Source organism: Echiichthys vipera, assembly GCF_963691815.1.
Source record: "Echiichthys vipera genome assembly, chromosome: 15".
NCBI classification, from domain to species: domain Eukaryota; kingdom Metazoa; phylum Chordata; class Actinopteri; order Perciformes; family Trachinidae; genus Echiichthys; species Echiichthys vipera.
The window spans coordinates 9,664,833-9,686,164 of record NC_139840.1 but is presented as its reverse complement, the minus strand read 5'-3'; the positions used below and the strand labels follow the sequence as shown (position 1 = coordinate 9,686,164).

At 39.7% G+C, this 21,332-nt stretch overlaps 2 protein-coding genes across 2 annotated transcripts in view; one reads left to right on the top strand and one right to left on the bottom strand.

The window, feature by feature from the left end:
* Nucleotides 1-3,479: 3,479 nt before the first annotated feature.
* On the top strand, nucleotides 3,480-8,676 carry LOC310958250 (retinal homeobox protein Rx2-like; the record flags this gene model as incomplete). Its single annotated transcript, XM_083929101.1, has 3 exons — nucleotides 3,480-3,759; nucleotides 6,758-7,014; nucleotides 8,239-8,676. The coding sequence occupies 3 exons, from the start codon at nucleotides 3,480-3,482 to the stop codon at nucleotides 8,674-8,676; spliced, it is 975 nt and encodes a 324-aa protein (XP_083785227.1).
* Nucleotides 8,677-13,379: 4,703 nt separating this feature from the next.
* Nucleotides 13,380-21,332, bottom strand: part of LOC310957854 (dynein axonemal heavy chain 8-like) — a gene marked incomplete at both ends in the record, with an annotated part of 31,958 nt that continues 24,005 nt past the window's right edge. The window contains 23 exons of the mRNA XM_083928588.1: nucleotides 13,380-13,667; nucleotides 13,824-13,945; nucleotides 14,190-14,379; nucleotides 15,519-15,671; nucleotides 15,751-15,907; nucleotides 16,024-16,184; nucleotides 16,287-16,388; nucleotides 16,475-16,591; nucleotides 16,974-17,129; nucleotides 17,252-17,404; nucleotides 17,513-17,586; nucleotides 17,724-17,926; nucleotides 18,008-18,126; nucleotides 18,205-18,326; nucleotides 18,416-18,606; nucleotides 18,968-19,220; nucleotides 19,331-19,436; nucleotides 19,718-19,900; nucleotides 19,985-20,140; nucleotides 20,227-20,382; nucleotides 20,481-20,652; nucleotides 20,967-21,094; nucleotides 21,170-21,307. Coding sequence (XP_083784714.1) covers nucleotides 13,380-13,667; nucleotides 13,824-13,945; nucleotides 14,190-14,379; nucleotides 15,519-15,671; nucleotides 15,751-15,907; nucleotides 16,024-16,184; nucleotides 16,287-16,388; nucleotides 16,475-16,591; nucleotides 16,974-17,129; nucleotides 17,252-17,404; nucleotides 17,513-17,586; nucleotides 17,724-17,926; nucleotides 18,008-18,126; nucleotides 18,205-18,326; nucleotides 18,416-18,606; nucleotides 18,968-19,220; nucleotides 19,331-19,436; nucleotides 19,718-19,900; nucleotides 19,985-20,140; nucleotides 20,227-20,382; nucleotides 20,481-20,652; nucleotides 20,967-21,094; nucleotides 21,170-21,307 — 3,600 coding nt within the window. The remainder of the gene's footprint in view (nucleotides 13,668-13,823; nucleotides 13,946-14,189; nucleotides 14,380-15,518; nucleotides 15,672-15,750; nucleotides 15,908-16,023; nucleotides 16,185-16,286; nucleotides 16,389-16,474; nucleotides 16,592-16,973; nucleotides 17,130-17,251; nucleotides 17,405-17,512; nucleotides 17,587-17,723; nucleotides 17,927-18,007; nucleotides 18,127-18,204; nucleotides 18,327-18,415; nucleotides 18,607-18,967; nucleotides 19,221-19,330; nucleotides 19,437-19,717; nucleotides 19,901-19,984; nucleotides 20,141-20,226; nucleotides 20,383-20,480; nucleotides 20,653-20,966; nucleotides 21,095-21,169; nucleotides 21,308-21,332) is intronic.

Genomic DNA, 21,332 nt, shown 5'->3' with positions numbered 1-21,332 from the left:
AGAACTGAGCCATGGTATTAATTAGAGTTGTTGTTTTCTTGCTATGACATGTCCAAATGTTCCCTAGATATGTTTTCTGCAATAAAAGAAGTGCTCCAGTTTAAGTATTGAACTTCCATAATGTTTGGTGACTCAAAAGAGACAGATAAAAAAAAAAGAATAGTCAAAAGTGAAGTGGCAGAAGCCCAGATATCTAGTCTATTAAGCTGCTTTCACATATGAGCCCCGGACGATGTCAGGAGATTGAGGTCCAGAGATAGCCCAAAGTTTCAATTTCACACACAGACACTTTGTTTGATTTAAGGGGGGGTGGGGGGTCTGTTGATACACTGGAGAATAAGCGTCTGCAGTCACACATGAGCCCACTCTGAGATTACCTGGTCTTTGTTCTAGAGCACTGGCAGGGTAAACTGTTTGGTGCCTAGTCTAACAGAATTTGATATTTGCATTCACACATACAGCCCCACTGGTTAATGTCTACATAATTTCAGGCCGGTTTGCAGTGCATGTGTGAAAGGGGCTTTGGTCTCTGCCATTCCCTGGTATGGGTTAAGCTTCAAAACCCCTGGATCCTTCATCTCACACAATGCAACTTGCTAGAAACTTGTTTTTTCCCCACATTTTTTTAGTTGAATTTTGCAGATGATCAAAGCAAAAAAGCACAACAGCTATACATTGTGTTAATGCATCTGCCTCGAAGTGAAGAAGGTACAAAATATTTGACGACAGATCACAGCAGTGAACTAACTAACTATGATATGATAGTACGTTATTAATCAATAAATACAGTTTATTGTGCATGTATTGAAAGTTGGAGGAAGATTGCTTTGCAAAGCATCCCACATGTCCAACTTTTTTTATGGTCCCTATATAATAAAAGTCTACTTTATGGCACATCCCTGCCTTCTTGCAATATAGCCTTGACAACCAAGAGAAGGTGTTCAGCCAAAGACACTTCAGACACAGCCATTCTGCCCATAGAACATATCAGTAATGCAGCCCAATTTTGCAGAATTGCATTAAACTTCTTCAGCTGCCTAGGCCAATTGTGCAGACACCTGCTAAGTTTCTGTGCATCTCCATGACTCCTAGAATACGGCGAATCTATGTCCCTCACTAGGGTCTTTAGTATGTGGTATTGCAAAAACTTGCATTAATCTTTTACCACACACTGATCAGTGGAATGCTAGCAGAACTTTCATAGACCGTCAAAAACATGTATGTTAATATGAACATGCAAAATATGAACTGTTGGCAAGTTACACTTTTATAGTTTCTGTCTATGCCACTTTGCCATTTTGGATCTTTTTGTCTAGCGTGCAAGGATCTCCTAAATATATCTTCAGATAGGAATAGTGAGGTCAGAGGAAATCTCTAGTGAAGTCTTAAGGCTCATTAAGGACAGGACTGATCTCTGCAACACCTACTGTAGCTGCCACAGCTTTGGTTCTGCCAGCTGGCACAGGAGAAACTTGCAGGCTGCTCGATGAAACGCCTGCGATGCCCTAACCTAATTCTACTGTGAACGATCAGAGTCAGAGCACCAAGATTATTCAGCAAACATGCTATGTTATTTGGTACATACTCATCTAACACGCATAAACGGCTGTATGCAACATACTCAACTGTATAATGTTCAAGGGGTGATAAGGACTGTAGCATTAGTGTTGTCCACTAATTAAACGGGGTAATTAGGTTAAATCGAGGATTGTACATTATTACCTTGCTTCTCTAGACCTGTATATCAAAATACCCCCCCCCCCCGTATAGACATGAATAAATGTAGCATCTATTATTATTTATAGTAACTCTTTCTATTTAGACAAAATAGAGGACAATTATAACCGACCCCACACCCACAAATAATATGACATAATCAAATTTGCTTTGAACAAGTGATTCACTTCTTTTCTTTAGTTTATTTCATTATAAAATCCAGCTATTCCAAAAGCAATGCCGCTCATAAAGAGGTAAGTGCCTTGAATGAAACTGTTTTTTGAATACAAGTCTTTTTTTCTTGTGTAGCCATTCAAGTTAAAAGTGCATCTCTGTGTCTTTTCTCCCTTACATTGTCTATAATGAAGGGATTAGCGAAAACTCTCAGTACGAGCCATTATCTTTCAGACAATAGATTTTTTGAAAGAAAGTTTTGTCAAGGCTTCATTAGCAAAGGCCTCCCTCTGTGGTCTGAATGCAGGACACATTTGGAGCAATTACTTGACCAGAAAACAACTGTCAGTCATTCTTAAAGGGGAAGGATTCCAATTAATAAACCTCTTAAACCCTTTGGTTTTACTACCATTCCCCCAAGCTTTGGTGTCTTGTGTGGTTAAGGAGAGTTTTGTCAGGAGAGAAAGACATTACATGTGCTTGTTGCACAGGACTCCAACGGTAGGTCCTTTGCTCACTTGTGTGCAGGGGATTTCAAGGACTTAACCGGGAGTAACAAGTATCTACAGTAGATATTGTTAGTGTCATTCGTCTACTTATGGATTACGGAGACATGCATGGAGCGCAGCCTGTGGTAGGAATCTTAAAGAAGGTAAGTTTACTTTATGTACTTCCTTATTGGGCATTCTGTCAATTCTGTCTTTTGATACATGTTTTAACTAACGCTCATTTGTATTTAAGAAAGAGATGAAAATATTGTAAGTGCAGCTTATTCTTTGATAACTATCAAGACATTCTCAAGTCTTTGGGTAGGTTTGAAACCAAAGTAACTGCATACCTAGGTATACAACTTTCAAAATAGTGAGGGTTAAAATGTATAAGCAAAAAGCAATGGGAATCAGAACTGAGAGAGAATTAGATTTTTTTTAAGTCACTATAAACTAAACATATTCTTCCCTGATTCACTTTTGAATTCTTCATACTTTCATTTTTAGTTCTTTCTGTATCTTTGTTTGTTATGGTTTTTTTTTTTTTTTTTTTTTTTAAATAGAAATGACCTGCGTGTAATCAACAACACATGATGATTGAGATGATGATTGTGATTATTCATCGTTATGGAAATGATACCAACTTTTTTCTGGTAGACAAAGAAAGACAATCACACTCACGATTTAAAGAAATGTATCTTAATAATCAAAACAAGGGCACCTGCTATCTAATGCAGATATTGCATTAACATGTCTTATTTCCACTACAACCCTTACATGTAAAAACAATGTACAGATAATAGTAACAAGCCAGTAGATTACTTATTATATGTAGGTGTACAGTTTTACTGTATTTTTAATGTCTTGTTTCTTTTCTCTCATTCCTTTGCAGACAATGATGTGAGTTTGTTCTTTTTGTTTTGTTTTGCTCAAACGATACACTCACTGAAGTGATCACTGAAGGCCCTCACGCTTCACATAAATCCTCTCCGTTACACGTGAAGCAGAACCACAGCTCTGAACAACAACTTTCTCTACCTTGTCTGACTTGTTAGTATTTTCCTCTGACAAAGAAGAGAGAAAGTGTCTCGAAAGGATCGGATGCATTTGTCAATGGATACCCTGGGAATAGTGGACGATAGTTGCCTGGACAACTATGACATGGCAAAAGGTGCTGGGTCGAGTGTTGGAGGCAAGGTCCATAGTATTGATGTCATACTGGGATTCACGAAAGACCAGCACCCTTTACTCCATACGGTAGGCGATGACAGCCAAAAAGTCAACGGAGAAAACCCACAGCACCCTGAGAAGCAGGTTTCGTCAGACCCCTATGGGCACCTTCCAGAATTGGGTGACAGCTCCCAACATTCTTCCTACCATGGTGAGTCTTTTTTAAGAAACTGCCATCAGCCAAAAAAACTCCCTAGGATCATACTTTTCAAGGGATTTTGTCTTCAGCTAGCAGTAGAACAGTAATAAAGTTGTCAGTCTCAATTGTCCAATTTAAATCCCCACGCTCTAACGCAGTTTTCCCACTTCCCTTCCATAAATAAGTCGATGTCACCTATTACTGTACCAGCCACTCTCCTGAGGTATTAGGTTGTCTGAAATCAATTTAACTTAAGCCCCCAATTTGCAAAAGGATATCTATATCTTTATCTATAGAGATAAAACCAGTCACTTCTTAAAAACGTTGTTTTTCGCAATCAGACTCTTACATTTGCAGGACGACAACAGAAATACAAAGGCCAGCCAAAGAAAGATTAAATAATAACAAAGGGCTCTGAGGGCCTCAATAATATCACCCAATCTCATGAGGGACCTACACTGCTGAATCCTGCTTATATCGCTAAATGTACCATCACATTGCTTTAAAGTTAGAAGAACAATAAAGAAAATAGTGAAATAACTAAAAACAAGTTGAAATTTAATATATGGCTGCACCTTTACTGTATAGCCAACATCAATCATCATTTTACACACGTTCTCCTGTAATACTTATTTTGGATTGATACATGGAGCTACTAATGTAAATAACCACATTCCATTCAGATGTTTTCGTATCGAGGGTGCATGCAAGTTTAATGGCAGCTAAATGGAAGAGTGTCATTAATGCAATTAGTTACACATGTGCTCTTCCTACTATAACCATTGTAATAAAGGGCCCATTCAGTCCGGCATATTTGTTTCCTTTGGGATGTTGAGCAAATTTAAAATAAAGTTCTATGGAAAGGAGCAATGCTTGCTTTTGGACATGCTGGTGGACCTGGCTGGATATAAAAGACCAAGCCAATGAAATGAGCCTTTTGTCAGCCATTACTACCTACTGAAAAGCAGTTAAACGTAAATGTAATGAGATGGATGTGGTGTTGATTGGTACAACGTTTTCATTCATCTTTGTTTTACAACTACATTTATGATAAAAATCCAATTGTGTTCCTCCAAATGATATGAACCTATTTACCCGCTGTATGTTGAAGCTATCTAATGCGTTACTGATATACAACAACATTATCACTTAACAGACCTAAAAAGCTTAAAACAGAATGGGTGGACTGGAGATTTCATATTTCCTGTCCTGTGTTTACCTGACAACTGTAGATTTTCCATAACATAGAGACACAATGATCCTCAGTATATGTTGGATGTAATAAAGCAAGGCTGTCTGAATACAGCCTGATGGTGTTTATACTGAATAGCTGAAAATATGAATGGGATACTGATATAGCAATATACCATGAGAGCAGTACAGTACAATAGCCATACGAGACAGAACCCAATGGCAAGAGTGCAGGTCTGACCAATGGAGGAACATGAATGAATGCACAGTATAGAAGTAGATTAATGTATGAAACAGGAGGGATTCTTGTTTCTTTGTTCTGCCGTGAAAGGTTTTCAGTATTTGGTTCAACTGTAAACAATCCCAGCTCACCACAGTCTCTACGCTCTGCAGAGGCACATATTAAAGACTTACGGCCACTGTTTAAGTGCTTTATGCACCAAAGCCAGATTTTGAAAGACATGTATATGTAAATATGTTAAATCGAGACCGATCTGCAGGATTTGCACTTCAATTTAGATATGAAGCTAAATGCCCTGGAAACATAATGGCATTAACTTTTGATGGTACTAAAAGCCATCATCCCACTCATTCCCCATTCATGGTGTACCCTTCAAAACAATGAAACTTTAAATATTTTAAAAAACTACCTTAAACACAAAGCTTTTGCTGCCTGGCATCATTATCGTCATGATCATTATTTCAAGCCAATGATCGGTTGACTATACTGCTAACGAGCTTTGGTGTGTCACATGCATGGCTCACTGCATTTCTTGGAAGACACAATCTGGACTTTGACTGTTACTCAGCTTGCGTAGAAGCCAACTAAAGTCCTTTGTTAGATTATAGGAGGTGGAGACTCACAGGTTTAACCGGTAGCATCTGTTACTATGGGATTACTGCAAGGGAAGAAGTCAGTGAAAGACGTGATGTCATTTGGACTTGGCAAACCCCTGGTGTTTGCAAGTCCTCAACTGTACGAAGGGAATGGGTCGTTAAGCTGTTTTATCATGAGGGGAAGAGTTAAGATTTCACTTTTTGATCAGGCTGTATGTTCAAATGTTTTAAAATATATTTTGGAATGATCAACCATCACACATGTGACATCTCAGTGTCTTAAAACTATACAGAAAAAAACATGGTAGCGCATGAATAATAGATTCACTATTTATTTGATATAAAATAAATAATGGCTAGCCTCAGGAGGAATTAACTAAGAGCCCAATTTTGGAAATTGCGTTGAATGTGATCCATGTTCACTCAAGTTAAGATAGTCAGCGTTAAGATAGTCAGATATTGCTAATGCTACTTACTAAATTTCTGGTTAAAAGGATGACACAATGAGAGACCTAATGTCGTGACTTGAAAAGTCAAATACACACACATTACTTTGCCTTGGTTTGTTCATAAAAAACACTAAAGGTTCTACTTTGTGAATCACTGCTCTGAGAAATGCTTTACTTCTTACTTCTACTATCTTGAGGTGTCAAAACAAAAAACAAAATCATTGAGGTGTAAATTTTCCAGAGCTCCACTGATATGGCACGTTATTACACTTAGAAATTAAAGGGGTAGTCCACAAAAACAGATCTTTCTAAAATGATGGACTCCTTGGCTGAGGGGTTTGCTTTAGTGGTTAAAAATGTACAGTAGGGCGACTTCTCCATAATCCTTAATTGCTCTTTTATCTCCACCTTGCTCTGACCTTACGTCCTTGGCTTTACTCAGATAAGATCCGTCAAAACAGTCTAAAATGTTACATTAATGCTACACAATTTCTAATCTGTATTTACTGTATGTTTCTTGTCCTTCATTTTAGAATCAGACATTTTTTCCAGTGACAAGTGTGATGAGGAAATGAGCAACCTGCAGAAGGAAGTGGACGACGCTGAGGGATCTCCAGAGGCTGTTACAGAGGAAGAGCACACTAAAAAGAAACACAGAAGAAACCGTACCACCTTCACCACCTATCAGCTTCACGAGCTGGAGCGAGCCTTTGAGAAGTCCCATTACCCAGATGTCTATAGCCGTGAGGAGTTGGCAATGAAGGTTAACTTGCCTGAGGTTCGAGTTCAGGTAAGGACTATGTGATATGATGGAATACTATGGTGTTGGCAAGGAACCTTTAAAAAGAAGGAAGAGTCATTACGCCAGAGAGAGTATTCTTCATGCATTTGATTGTAACATAGACCTTTTCAATGGAATTCCATTGCTAGGTAACAGCCTTCTTAACTTCCTGCCAGTTGATGCCATTGACGTACACTGCAACAGGATATAAACTAGCCGATAACTAACCAACCATCAAACTATTAATAATATTTACTAATATTCAGGAGGACTAACGTTAGCCAGCTCTATCAATAATGTTTCCTATTACTGGTGGCACTCATTGCCAAATTTTATTTGCTTCTGGACCTTTATAAGTTACCGTTGTGGTACTTGGTCACTGGTTACTTTGTTCATTAAATAACTACGTGAGCATTTGCACTTTTAAGTAATGTTAGTCAGCAATATCTCTGTCCTACATTAGTTTGGGGATAAAACTGTTAACATCAGTAAGAAATAATACTTGACAGTTGCGGTGTTGGTGATTGATAGCAAATGTTACAGTCTCGCTAGCTTAATCATTGTCATGACTTCGGTGCATGATAACTAATAATATCGGCTAGATGACTAGTATTATTGTAAATCATTGAGGCAAACTATAAGGCATTGCATCATATGTTCAAGTTCTTGCAGTTAAGGAAAATAACCTTATTCCGATAGGCCATATCATTCAGTTCAACCAGTTATAACCAGAGCCATTGTTAAGTGATCTGGTTATAACTGCAGTCTAGTCAGAGAAAACAGGTAGAACCTGCCCCGTTTGGTCAAGTATCATGATGTAGCAGCTATCTTGGACCAGACAGGTGATGCTGGACAGAGCTGCAATCTGTTTTGGGATCAATAACAAACAAGCACATTTAAATAAAAAGCCTCAGTCATCATCACATAATGTGATTTTTTTTCAGTCTGAGGTGAAACAAAACAGATATTAATGGATTTAGTGTGGCTTGCCATTCCCATCCCATTAACTTCAATAGAATTGGCACCAAAGTCTGGCACTAATCCAACATTAGAGAGAGAGGCAAAGGGCCGCTGGTCGGAGTTGAACCCGCGGCCGCTGCCTTGAGGACCTTCAGCCTCTTTACATGGGGCGGCTGCTCTAACCACCGGATGCCCCCCCATGACTGATTTTTGCTTTTGTTTTCTCAGCGCCTCACTGCACCATCTCATGCCATTTCATTTGTCTTTGCTCAGGTGTGGTTCCAGAACCGGAGGGCCAAGTGGAGACGACAAGAAAAGATGGACACTAGCACCATGAAGCTCCATGATTCCCCCATGCTATCCTTCAATCGTCCTCCGATGCCTCCTAGTGTGGGGCCAGTGTCCAACCCTATGCCCCTTGATCCCTGGCTGACCTCGCCAATGTCCGGTGCCACACCCATGCATACCATCCCAGGGTTCATGGGTTCACCGCAGGGCCTGCAGCCTGCCTATGCAAGCCACGGTTTTCTCAACACCCCACCTGGCATGGTCCAGGGTATGCAGCCAATGGGACCACCTCAATATCAGTGCCCACCCAGCTTCAACGATAAATACCCGATGGAGGATGACAGGAGTTCCAGCATTGCAGCACTCAGGATGAAGGCCAAAGAGCACATTCAGTCAATGGATAAAACCTGGCAGCACATGTGATCTGATGAGGAACTGTGGAAGGAGGTTTAAGCTGCTCCCGTGAATGTTTACAAACTGCTTTTCTACCGTTTGTTTCACGTACCCATGAAGAGGATACGTGACACCAAAGGAGTCAGACAATTTTTTCACTGACGCTAACGAGCAACTCTGAAAAATGAACTTCTTGTAATTTAAGAACAACTTTCACTTTAAAAATGTTTTTAGCCCCAAGAAAAGATTATCAAATCTCTGGAAAGCATTTATTTGGGTTTAGCTCAAAAGGTTTGGGAATAGGATCCTCAACATGAATGTTTTAACAATTTTGTGTCGACATTTATTTTGTCAATTTCTGATAATAATTTCAGACAAAACTGACAAGTTGCAATATACCGTAGTCTATGAGAGTAGTGCCATGTGGTCAATAGGAGCAATGTTTGCGGTTTAAACTGAGGAGTGTCCTTTTTTCAGAAACAAAAGATATTTTATAAAAAATGTAATACTGACCCTAACTCTGTCTTAATGTATACAATGGTAATGGTATACAATGTATCTGCTCCTCTGCTCCTTTTAGTATAAATGTACAGATTTGTTTCACAGAGGTTTTTTTCTTACCGTTTGTCAGTTTGGTTGGGTTTTCTCTTTGTATTTTCCATATGTTATTTTTTTCTGAACAGTGTATATACATCACACACACACACGATAATTTAGTATGTTTTCAGGTCATTTATCAGTGGCCACAAATGTGTATTTTAAATTTGTCACACTAAATCTGATATGGGTTTAAAACTGATACGGGTGTGTGTTTTATTTGAATAATTAAATTGGCCTGTCGGAGAGCATTGAGCCCAGATGGGGGGAGTTATCGGAAGTCACAGAGCGTAATCTGGCTCGGAGGCTAATTTAAACAGACAAGCATACCTCTTAACACCTAATTACTGCTTTTAAAGCGATTAACCCCGGATTCTCAGCCATAGACAGAATGCCCTCAGATGCCCCAGAAAAATCCATTTCAAGACTTTGCCCCTCCCCTAAAACTTGAGCATTCGTATCATTGCTAATTAACAGATACAGCACAACATATCAGTGCTCTATTTTTATTTTGCCCTGTCTCAATCTCCATTCAATTAGTAAAGGATGCTCCTCGTTCCATTGTTGACAAAATATTACTAAAGACAGGAGGATCAAGAGTGAGAAAGTTAATGGGTGCTGGCAACCTCTCTTAGCACAGTTTGATGTACCTGTTGCACAACTAGAAGGAAATAATGTTACACTGTCTTTTGTCAGAGAGACAAGGACATGCTGAGAGTGCTTGTGTGTTTTATACTGTATGTGTGCATTTGGTGCATTTGGTGTGTGCATTGACATTATGCAAAAGACTGCTGGGCTATCGAAGTACATTTTTTTGTCCGGCTCTTGAAAGGAAAAATACTCTAATTTAATGAAATCAGGGGAAGAAGAACTTTCACACATGCTTTCCACTATATCATAAACTTAGCGTTATCATAACCTAAAGGTGATACTGAGTACATTTTTTTATCTGGCAACGGAAGTCCCCTGTTCATACCACAATGAAGAGTTATCATTTACATCACTTTAACACATTATGTCTATATCATGGCCTTTAGAGATGGCAGCGTCCACACTGTCAGTTGTATAGGTTGTGTTGTTTATGTTGTTATAATCCCTGTTGACAACAGTGGACTAAAAAGCCAAAGACATAAAAAAAAGAACATCTCTTATTACTAGAAGCCACACTCATAACTGTGTGAAGACGTTTATTATTTCTAAATATGTTTTCATCATTTTTAAATATAACTAATTTCTAGTCCTCTCGAGGTTTTAGAATGTGACTTTTATTTTTTCATGTGCAAAACCGAATAAAGTTACAGTGGCACCACTAGAGAAGCACTTTGATTGTGGATCTTGTTTTTCTTTCTACACATGCATTAGTGAGCCACCAACATGACTTAGTGCCATTAATGAGCGCTGGTGTACAATAGGCCATGTAAGCTGTGACAGAGCAAGCTGGCCTGATGGAGGCCTGTTGTGCTCATCCAGGCCTATGGAGCTTTGCCAGGCCGTTAGGCAGATGAAGCTCCACTCCATCAGGCCCAAGCAGGGGTGTCAGGAGTCCCCGCCTGCTAGGCTGCAGAGGCCACAAGGGCTCAAACTCTAATTGCCCTCCAGTAGCCTGCGTGGTTTAGTTGCTCCAATTTATTTTTGGATGGAGGTTTGTATAGAGATCTATTTTGCATCTGAGTACTTGGAAACAATGTTTTAGTAGGCAGACAACGTAAACATACTAGTTGGATGTGTCACAGCTTCTGTTTATCGTTAAATAGGGTTAAGGTTTTATTTTTGATTTATTTAGAAACAATGGCTTAATTTGAGGTTTTCAATGTCCAGTGTATTACAACGAAACTAGATTCTCTTAAGGGAAGAGGTGAAAATGAAAAACTGTGTAGAGGGTTACAGTTATTTGATTTCCTTACACTGCACCAAAGCACCACTAGAGCTATCAAAGGGACAGGTACAGCAAGTGAATTTGTAGGGAAAATAATATCTTGAGAAGAAAAATATAATATAATATGGGCCTCTTAGACCCCTACACTAAGAAAATAATTTCTGTCCGGCTCTCAGATGCTACCCTTTAGTTATGCAGGTAGAGCAATTGCTAAATATTCATATTATTTTTATGCCTTAGCACTTCGGCATAACACATCATAGGAAAGGATGTAGATGAAAAGTTTCAAGACTATGCTATATTTAAGAATAACCCTGTCTTCATGACTTCATGCAGCAACACCCATAATTTGCTAAAGACACACTGGGAACTAGTGATTATGCACATTATTATGTTATTTTGCTTGGCCAAGCGTGACCTTCGCTGGGGCCCAGGCTCTAGTTAACAGGCTGAATAGCGGTACGTGGTCCGCGGCGAAAATAATAAGGGAAAGGAGCGGAATTAATTGGGTTTGATTAAGAACACTTTTCAAAGGACACTGTTTTCCCCCCGTTGACATAATTGAGGATCACTTGGGAGATTCTGATGGCTGGCGCCAGTTGCTCGTCTTCACCCCAGTGTTCCCTTTGGGAGAAAGGACATGTCACTCAAAAAGCACTCCCTCCCTCGCCTTACACACATGTGCACAGCATGTACCGGCACATGTTTATGGTTTAGTTTTGCATTCATTGCACTGACGAAGATTCCTCCCGTTTTATTTATCTTAACCTTGACAAATAATGGTAAATGGTAAATGGACTTGTACTAATATACCGCCTTTCTAGTCATCTGACTACTCAAGGCGCTTCACAGTGTCTGTCACATTCACACTGATGGCAGTGGACATCAACATACCATCTAATCTACTGTAACCATTCACACCACAACATTTACACACCCATGCGCAGCACAGGGAGCAATTCGGGGTTCAGTGTCTTGCCCAAGGACACTTCGACATGTGGACCGGGGGGGAGATGGGGATCGAACCACCAATCTCTCGAACAGAGGACGACCGACTCTGCCACCAAGCCACAGCCGCCCTAATAAATTAGAATAATTTATAATAATTTAATTAATAAAATAATGCCTAAATAATCCTAACAACAACCTTTAGAAACCGTACAATTTGGATACGGTTTTCAATAGTAACAAGTACCAAAATTTCTTTCGGTATGTACAGCATGCCCCAAAAAGGTTGGTACTGCATTGTGATCCACATAGGCTGAATATACCACAGGTTTCAATCCTCAGCCACAACAACCAAGCAATGCATGGGTTTGCGCTAGGGGTGACCCCGAATAGTCGATTATTCCACGATTTGCTCAGAGGGTCCTGATTCGACTGCCAATCTCATAGTCCAATCGTCGCAAAATGCGATTATGAAACAACGGGTTATTCCATTCTGGCTCTGGGGGATGCTGAATGTCTGATTTTACATATAGATGCTTGGTTTCTCCCAATAAAGACTTTTCACTGTGTATGGAAATCTATGATTTAGACTTACAGTAATAGTACTTAAAATGTTTACATCGTATGAATTACATGTAACCTTTTGTATTTTGACATCCTGATTTATATTTGTGATATATGAATAATGGTGTGATGTTTGATGTGACAAACACTAGTATAATTGACCTGCAGTGCTGTTTTTGCCGAGTGGTGAGACCTCACTTTTCAGTCTGCCGTTCAGAATTCCAATACAATTCAACTCCAGAAGATTATTTATGTCAGAAGGCAAATAACTCAAGAGAAATTGAATCATATTTAGATATTAAGGGGTTGACTGAACAGCAGCAAGTATTTCAGCAGTGTGGTTATCTTCAGTTTATTCCAGTGGTTCCCAAACCAGGTGGTGCCCCCTAGGGGAGGCCTGGAGTTATAAAAGGGTGGGTGCTATGTGAATGTTCTGAGGTTCTGCATCTTTACCAAAGTGTTTCATGAAAGTTCGTGAAAGGCCTGCCAGGTGCAAATAAAGCAGACGATGAATCTACACCAATTGTCACAACTACCAAAACAAAGACAAGAAAAGAAAAGATAACCTTCATACCACTGGAATGATCTGTCAACGAGTGGAACGTCCATTCATTTGTTTTTGTGTAATACTTGAATTTTACACTGCAATATAACTAGTAACAATCTTAAATATATTTCTTTGACATTAAAATGCATGTATTGTCCCTTTAAGCAATATTAAACATTAACAGATTAATTCAGCTATCTTTTATTTGACGTCACAGAGCAGGGCAACCCCACGCAAGATCCAGTGATCTGGTGACTGGGGGGTAGGCAACACCACTGCTGTGATGTAATTCAGGTCTGTGCGTCTTGGTTTCTTGTAGATGGGGCAGAGGTACAGCTTGGGATCCACGGGGGCAGTGGAGTTGATGGCAAACATGTGGATGACAGGCAACGGTGTGAACAGCACTTTGGGCGAGGACTCGATGAGGTAGATGTTCTTCCTGTCCCAGCCGGCGCCATCAAGATACAGACCATAAACATAAACGCCCTCCTGTTGAGGAAAGGCAGGCAGGGACAGAATAATACATGTTTTCTAAAGAAATAAATATCAATTGTTCACTTGTCTCACAATCAAAATGAGTGGACAATATTGTCATGCTTATTGTAATGTCCGGCCAAATGAACAAGTGTGAGCTGACTGACTCACTGTAGGTGAGGCTGTGATCTCCTCCTGTGCCTGCTTCAGTACTTTGTTGTGCAGGGTGACTGTGTCCAGAGCCCAGCCTTTGTTTGCCCTTGTTACTTCTTGTCTCATAGCTGTTAGGAACCCTGCAAACACCCCCCGTCAAAGACATAAACAGCATTGGTCTGATATCAATGCAACTCCCGCTGATGGTGTCATCTGTCATCAGGAGGTCTTCATTTAGCACATTTTACTACCTCCTAAATCAAATTTAGCAGGTCTCAATCAATGGGATTTAATCTGTCAGGATTAATTCATGCTGAAAATTTATATCTAGTGGGGTGAGACAACTCTAATAATGCCTAACTGTATAAAACAACTGTTACTCACCCTGTGGGTTGAAGAAGCCTGTCATCCAAAAGGTTTTGGGTCTTCCTTCAAACACCCAGCTGTGGAACTGTTTGTTTCTCTCCAGGAGTTCTGTGAACCAAAAGCCCAATGTAGATGACTCCCAGGAGATTTTCCTCCACAGGTTTGGCACACGGGCATCAAAAATATTGTCCAGGGCATCACGGAGGTTCTAAGAGTCAAGTACAGATCAGTAGTTTCACAACACTTTACACACTCATGATAATAGATTAAAGGTAACTGAATCACAGGTTGGCAGAAAACAGAAAATAATTTTGCACTTAACATGTAATTTAACATTATTACAGTATTAAAACAGTATGGCAATATGCAAATTTGAGTGAATATTTAAAAAATATCAAAATTGAACTACAAACAGAAGAACTGCTCCGAAGAAGAAGAAAGACTGAAATTATACACTTTACACTTCACACACACACACACACACACAGATTTGGTGCTCAAGGGCACCTCGGCAGTGCCTCTGCTGCAACCAGTCCACACTCCGTTAGAGATAAAAACTAATACAATTTAATCAGTACCTATCATGTTATCGATTCTGCTTTTCGGTCTGATTTTTCATGAATTCCCTTTTTGACTCCTGGTCAAAGCCTGCACAGCTTTTCAGCATCAATGCAACTGTTTTATCCAAGTCAAAACACAGTGTAGATGAAATGACTGAATATTTGTAAAGCATTAATTTACATTTATGTTCACTTACGGTAGTCGAAGAAAAGAAATCTGCTAAGCCTGTCTGTGTGATGCTAATGTTATAGGATATTTACTCTTAGTAATCGACGTGCTGCTTGTTTGGGGCGCAGCGGCACTTGTGTGTAAAGTGTCAAATGCAGTATATGGCATTTCTTGAGTTTAAGACCATTATTATCATTTTACAGACATTTCAAGCTGCACTGTTGTCATGTTTTTGCATAATATGAAGCCACGCTTGGTTTTGTTTCTTTCTTTCTGCCATGACTCATTCTTGTTTCCAGCAGCGCAGATTTATGAGTTTGACATCACTGTTTTGCAGCGCACAACTGTCAGAAAAACATGCCGGTTAAATTGTTAAAAGGAATTGATAAGCTCAGAGCCATATGATTTTTATTTCAATTCCTATTTGTTACCAGTTCTCTACTGGAACTGATTCTCAATCCCATCCCAACACTCCGTACTTGTTCCATACAGGAAACAACCGGCAAACCTCCGGTTCCTGAGCCAAGCCCCCACAGACTAAGCTATTACTGCCCCTATAAACAAACAGGGAATTGCTGGTATTTTCATGTTAACAATTAGAGGAATTAGTGATCTGACCTCACTCATTATGATAGTGCCATCAATAGCCAGCTTCAGGTCAGTCAGACTAGTTCGCACCACACTGATGATCCTTTGCATTCGATCAACCTCCTGACGTAGGAAGATGTTCATTGGGTTCAGAGCTCCCATCTTCAACAGCCTGGCTTTGACCTGAACCCGTCAAAATATATTTAGATTTTAGCTGGTGCATAAAGTGGTGACTAAAACCCTAATGTTCAAACAAACTCGCCTCATGTGGCACATAATTAGGTGGAAGTTTCTCTAACATGTCCTCCGCCATGTTGTAAACAATGGATTCCCGAGTCGCTCCTGATCCCCCTCCGCCTTCCTTTGGTTGGATATTCGTGATTGTGTCTAACACTTCAGCAGATGTGTTTGTCTGATACCTGGTCAACATTGAACACAAAGCATAAACTCTATGTTAGCAATAACATTACACATTATAATAAGACATTTTATGCTTAGTATTTTTGTGATTAATAGGTTTAGGCTGTTTCCTTACGTGATATCAGCATTAGGATGCAGCCCCAATGCCTGGGGTGAATCCACAGTGGGCAAGCTCTGAATACATTCCATGTACTCCTCTACTGTCTTGCACACCGGAATTTTGTAGCCCGTATAGAAGCAAAATGATGGGTCAAACATCTTTTTACTGAACCACACCTGCAATGAAAAACACCCATTCTCTTGTATTGTAACAAATTGAATTAAACTATTGATCAAGGAGATGTACCAAATGAATGAACACAAAAATGGGATTATTACACGAGCAAAACACTTGAGTAGGCGTTTGTCAAAGTCATCTGTAACCCTTCCTCCGTACTGAACCTCAGCTAGCATGTATCGCACAGTTACCCAGGACACATCCTGTGGGAAAGCACAAAATAACAATACATGAAGTGTGGGAACATGTTGAAAAATCTGTAAAGTAAGACCGCTGTTGGAATTCTCACCTTCCTGGGGCCGCAATCATCCAAGTGTCTCTCAACAAATTCAACACTTGCAGTGAAATCCGCAGAGTTGAACTCGTATGGTATGTTCCAACCCAATGGCCCAAATTTGCGTCGTTCCTTAAAAAGAATGCAATAAAATGCATGATTATGTATAAAATCAAGGTAATGACCACCAGTTAATATGAAAGAAACTAACTGGGTGATTATTCTTCCATAACTGATGTAAGAAAAAACTCAAGAATACAAGTATTTATATAAAGTTATGCAATCAAGAATTTACTATTAAGTAGGATTAAGCATATTCTTCCATTTAAAAAAACATTGATGACTCAATCATAATAGGCTATCGGATAGATTTCCCTAGAACACCAAACAAATAAACCATGTATTCATGTAATGATTTCATTCAGTGTACATCATCTAGCCACTCTGAAATCCTAATACCCATATATTAAATTTTCCTTCTCTACCAAATCCCTGACCTTGGAATGGACTGTACCTGGACAGCAGTGTGTAGAAAGGCCACACTGTACAACATAGGCTTCCACATGGGCAGGTTGCTGACTTCCAACTGGTTCTGTGAAATTCCTGCAAATGTCCGTTTCAAGCCAGCACGCACTCCCTGGGGTGGATCGTTGGTGAACTTGATAGAGGACTAGAGATAAAGGGGTGAGAATCAATTGGTCTAAGCTTGTGTACTGTGTATAAGTGCACCGCAGGATTCGTAGAGGTATGGTCAGCAAATAAAGTAATACACAAAGTAATAATAAGTGTCACCTGTAGGAGTGTGATGGAGAATTTATCGTGCGGTTCTGTGGTGATCCACACCCTGAAAGTATCTTGCATGGTCTCTGCAGTTGAGATAGTTTCTAGTAACTCATCCATAAACTCCAGGCCCAGGTGGCAGTTTTGCAGAAGGACCCAGCCTCCCTTTACATATTCAGATACAGAGGCCACAGATCAGGTGAAATGGTTAGCCATCACAATAAAAGTACTCATTCATACAACACACTACTTCATTAACATATACATACATACCTGTGTCATTGATGTTTGAATAAGCTTCCTTGCATGCACCTCCTGCCCTTGCCCCATGGATATAGCTCTGCATTCTATAAGACACAACAAAACACAATTTAGTGAGATCATGACACACAGCACATATACAATGCTTCAGGGTTAAGATGAGAAGCTTATAACTTTAAGTTATTAAACTTTCAACTTAAAGTTAGTTTAAAGTTAAGCTCACCAAGTTGAAGTTTCTTAGCAAGTGCTTCAATTTGATCAGTGGGATCTGAGCCCATAGACAAGAAGCATATTAGAGGAGTGCGAGGGTCACTCTCCTCCCATGTGCCGTGAAGGTTCAAGATGACCGGCTCAGCAAACCTTAGGCCTAGGGATTCTCCTACATACTTTCTGGCCTGAGACAAGGTACGATCAGGGCAACAACACCTATCAAAGAAATAGCTTATAAGAACATTGTATTTAACATCATATTGTAGATTTAAACGACTAAGCAACATGACTGGATACAACCTTATTAACAGAAGTTTAAGGAAGACATCAAGGGAGTTGTATCCATCTGGGATGACACCTTCCTCTGGGGCATCAAGATTGAGCCATGCTTTCCAGGGTTTTCCATTTTGAGGTACCTACAAAATATGCCAATAGCAACTTAAAAGCACCCATATGGAGGATTCAGCTGTATGATCCATGGAACTTAGGCTCACCTGGGATATTATGTTAGTGAACTGTGGCAATTTGCTGAGTTCCACCATATTTAGCCATACCATATCCAGGATCCAACTGAATGGCTTTGTGGGGCAGGTCTTCAGGTCAAGAGCTGCACCACCTATTTGTATATTCAAATGAGTTATCACGTTATAAGATGCCGTAACAAAAAGGTGCTTTAAATGTTCCGGGCAGCGATGATAATCTTACCTTTAATAAGTATCTGAAATTTGTCATGCTCTATTTTGTTATTCTGTAAATCAATCTTGAGAGCCAGTAGGAGTGTGAAGATGAACTTGTGGTTTTCATATAGGCCTCTCACTGTGTATCTGAACACCTCATATGTCAAACATTCAATGATGTTTGAAATTCGCTTCTGGGTTTTAGAGGACTTCTCAGACCTACAAAAACAAGGTCATGATGGTAACAATAGTAAACAGGAGACAGAAGGTGTACAACAAAATGTCTCAAAAGGTGAAGAATGAATATGTTCTATAATATATCTGTACACCTCGGAGCGCATTACAGCACCTATAGCCTGTTCACTTTTTTTTTTAATTAACTTATTTCTTTTTAGACAGTATGTTGTTGGAGCAAGACCTGGTTGTGTTAGTCTCACAAGTTTAACGCTGAGTTAATGTGCGACATAGTGAGACATATAAAGTCCATAGTACCATTCATGTTACAACCCCATGCTTTATAATCCAAACGTGCAAAAAATGTTCAGACATACTTCCAAAACCAGTCTTGGTAAAACCCTACCTTGTCAGGGACAGGTCAAAGATTTTGAGGAACTGACCCAGGGAGGTCTGGTACATGACATTGACCATGCTCATCTCTGTGATGAGGAAGTAAAGGGTGCTGCCTCGGGAGGCAACAGGACGATATTCAGCTTGAGCTATATTGATCTTCAACTCTGCGTCTGCAGCAATACTGAGCTTTGCACTAACTTCAGCAGCAGTTTGCTTAGTGACACTCAGAATGCCAATCATGGAGTCATCATCAACCAAGGAACCTTTGATCACACAAACAGAATACCTTTTTTGTTTATTTTTTAGAAATATCGAAATACATAACCATCATGGTTTAAAAAAAAAGAAAGACCTACACCAGTAATAGTTGTACCTTTTGTGCTGCTGAGTTTGTACAGCAAGTTGTCCTCCAACTCCTGCATCTTTCTCTTATTGGCAGTTACATCCTCAATTAGCTTCAACCTTTCTGCCTCTAGTTCCTGTTAAAATCATTTTAAACTTTCACAAATTACTGATGCAATTCAAATTTACAATGAGTCCCACACACAAGCAACATATCACGCTCAATACTGCATGAACAAAGCCATATAAGAGAAAACATTGTGTCAGCTAAAAAACACAAAAACACTGCTGCTGGGTCATGGCCTGAAGCTGTTACTGCTGTTCTCACCATTTAATGCTACATTATTTACAGTTAATAAAAATACCCATTTGTGGAAAACCAGTTTTGTACAACATAGAAAGAAAAAAAAACACTGACATATTTCTCTTTGAGGATGACACGGCCAAGTAGCTGGTTCTCCAAGCCCTTCATGTTGACAGTAAAATCGATGATGGATGTCTTGGCACTGACTTCTGGGGTGTATGCTGGATTAGGCAGTTTGGTGGTTATATAGAGCTGGAAGCCATCCATCACATTTACCTCTTTGTCTCCCACTTTAACCTACACAAGACAAATCCATACATTTAAAAAATGACACATTTTAGTTATATTGTTGATTTCAAGTGGGAATGACAGCTACAGTACCTTGAAACTGGTCCCAGATTTAATAAAGTTCTTCTCAAGGACATTGTCTAGGGCAGGGTCAAGCTCCTCACATACATCTTCAATAAGCAGTGGGCGTCCCAAAGAAAGACAGTCTTCCATATGAGAGCGAAAGAACTTGTGGTTGAGTGATGTCACCTGAAAGAGAGATCACTGATTAGTTCAGTACCATGTATTACTAAATTAGCAACTAAGTTGGGTTGTACTGTACTTGTACTATGTACTTGGAGTGAATTAGTCTTTTCTTTTTCCTTAATCCAAGCCTTTCCCTGCGTCTGGGGATCGATGAGGAGGGGATATCTTGTTGCTTTTGTGACGATGATGCCATTCTGAACAGACAAGTCATCTCCTGGAAGTCCTTGAAGGTTCCACTCGCTTATCTTAAACAAAAACATTAGCGTGTGTTTCATCACATAAGTAACTTTTTGTACAGCTAGTTGTGATGCAAAAATAAAAACGAGGTTGATGTTTTTCTTACAGTGGGAGGGTCCACTAGGGCAGTAATGAGGTTGAGGTTTTCTGTAAAAGGAATTTTATGGCTCCTGAGCTCTTTCTCCCAGATTTCCTTTAACAACATGTTACGAAAACTCTGGTTGAATGGCCCACAGTAAGACAAGAAGCCAGTGAGCTGGAGCACATCCCCCACAAGTCTGCCAAAAATAGAAGCAAATAACTTAATTCAAACACTTTCATTATCAATAAATTGCAAATCTCCCCTGCCCCTTTGGAAATATTCTTCAAAGCAATTTCAGTCAAAAGCAACTGGACTCATCAGTTCATGTACGCGTCTGGTCAGATGTGTACATGAACTGATGAAGCCTCTTGGATGAGAGGTGAACCCTCTTACTAGACAAATAACCAAGTCCAGTTGCTTTTGACTGAAACTGCTTTGGGGATAACGATGACCTGGACAAATGAGAATATTCACAGGCCAGTATCAAATTAAGTTTTCTTTGTAACCTACCTGTTGATCTGTGATTTAAATTCTTTGCTTTGCTCTATCCAGCGAACTTTTTCTCCACTAAGTCCATCAATAAGAGCAGATGCAGCCTGCATTTTATTCCTACACATCTCAGCATCATCCAACAAGTCCTGAAAAACAACATACAAGTTAAGTTTCTAGCTTCAAGTGCAATATTGAAACTGTTCTAAAAGGTTGAACCACACCTGTTTCTCTTTCATGGCAGCATCACATTTGGCCTTGACTTTGTCAAATTCTGCTTGTTTGTCAGCCAGCGTAGCCTCAGCCGCACCAAGCTCATTATTAGCCACTTTTAGTCGGCTTGCCTGAATGGCCAGGTTAGCCTGCACATAGACAATGGAGACTAAA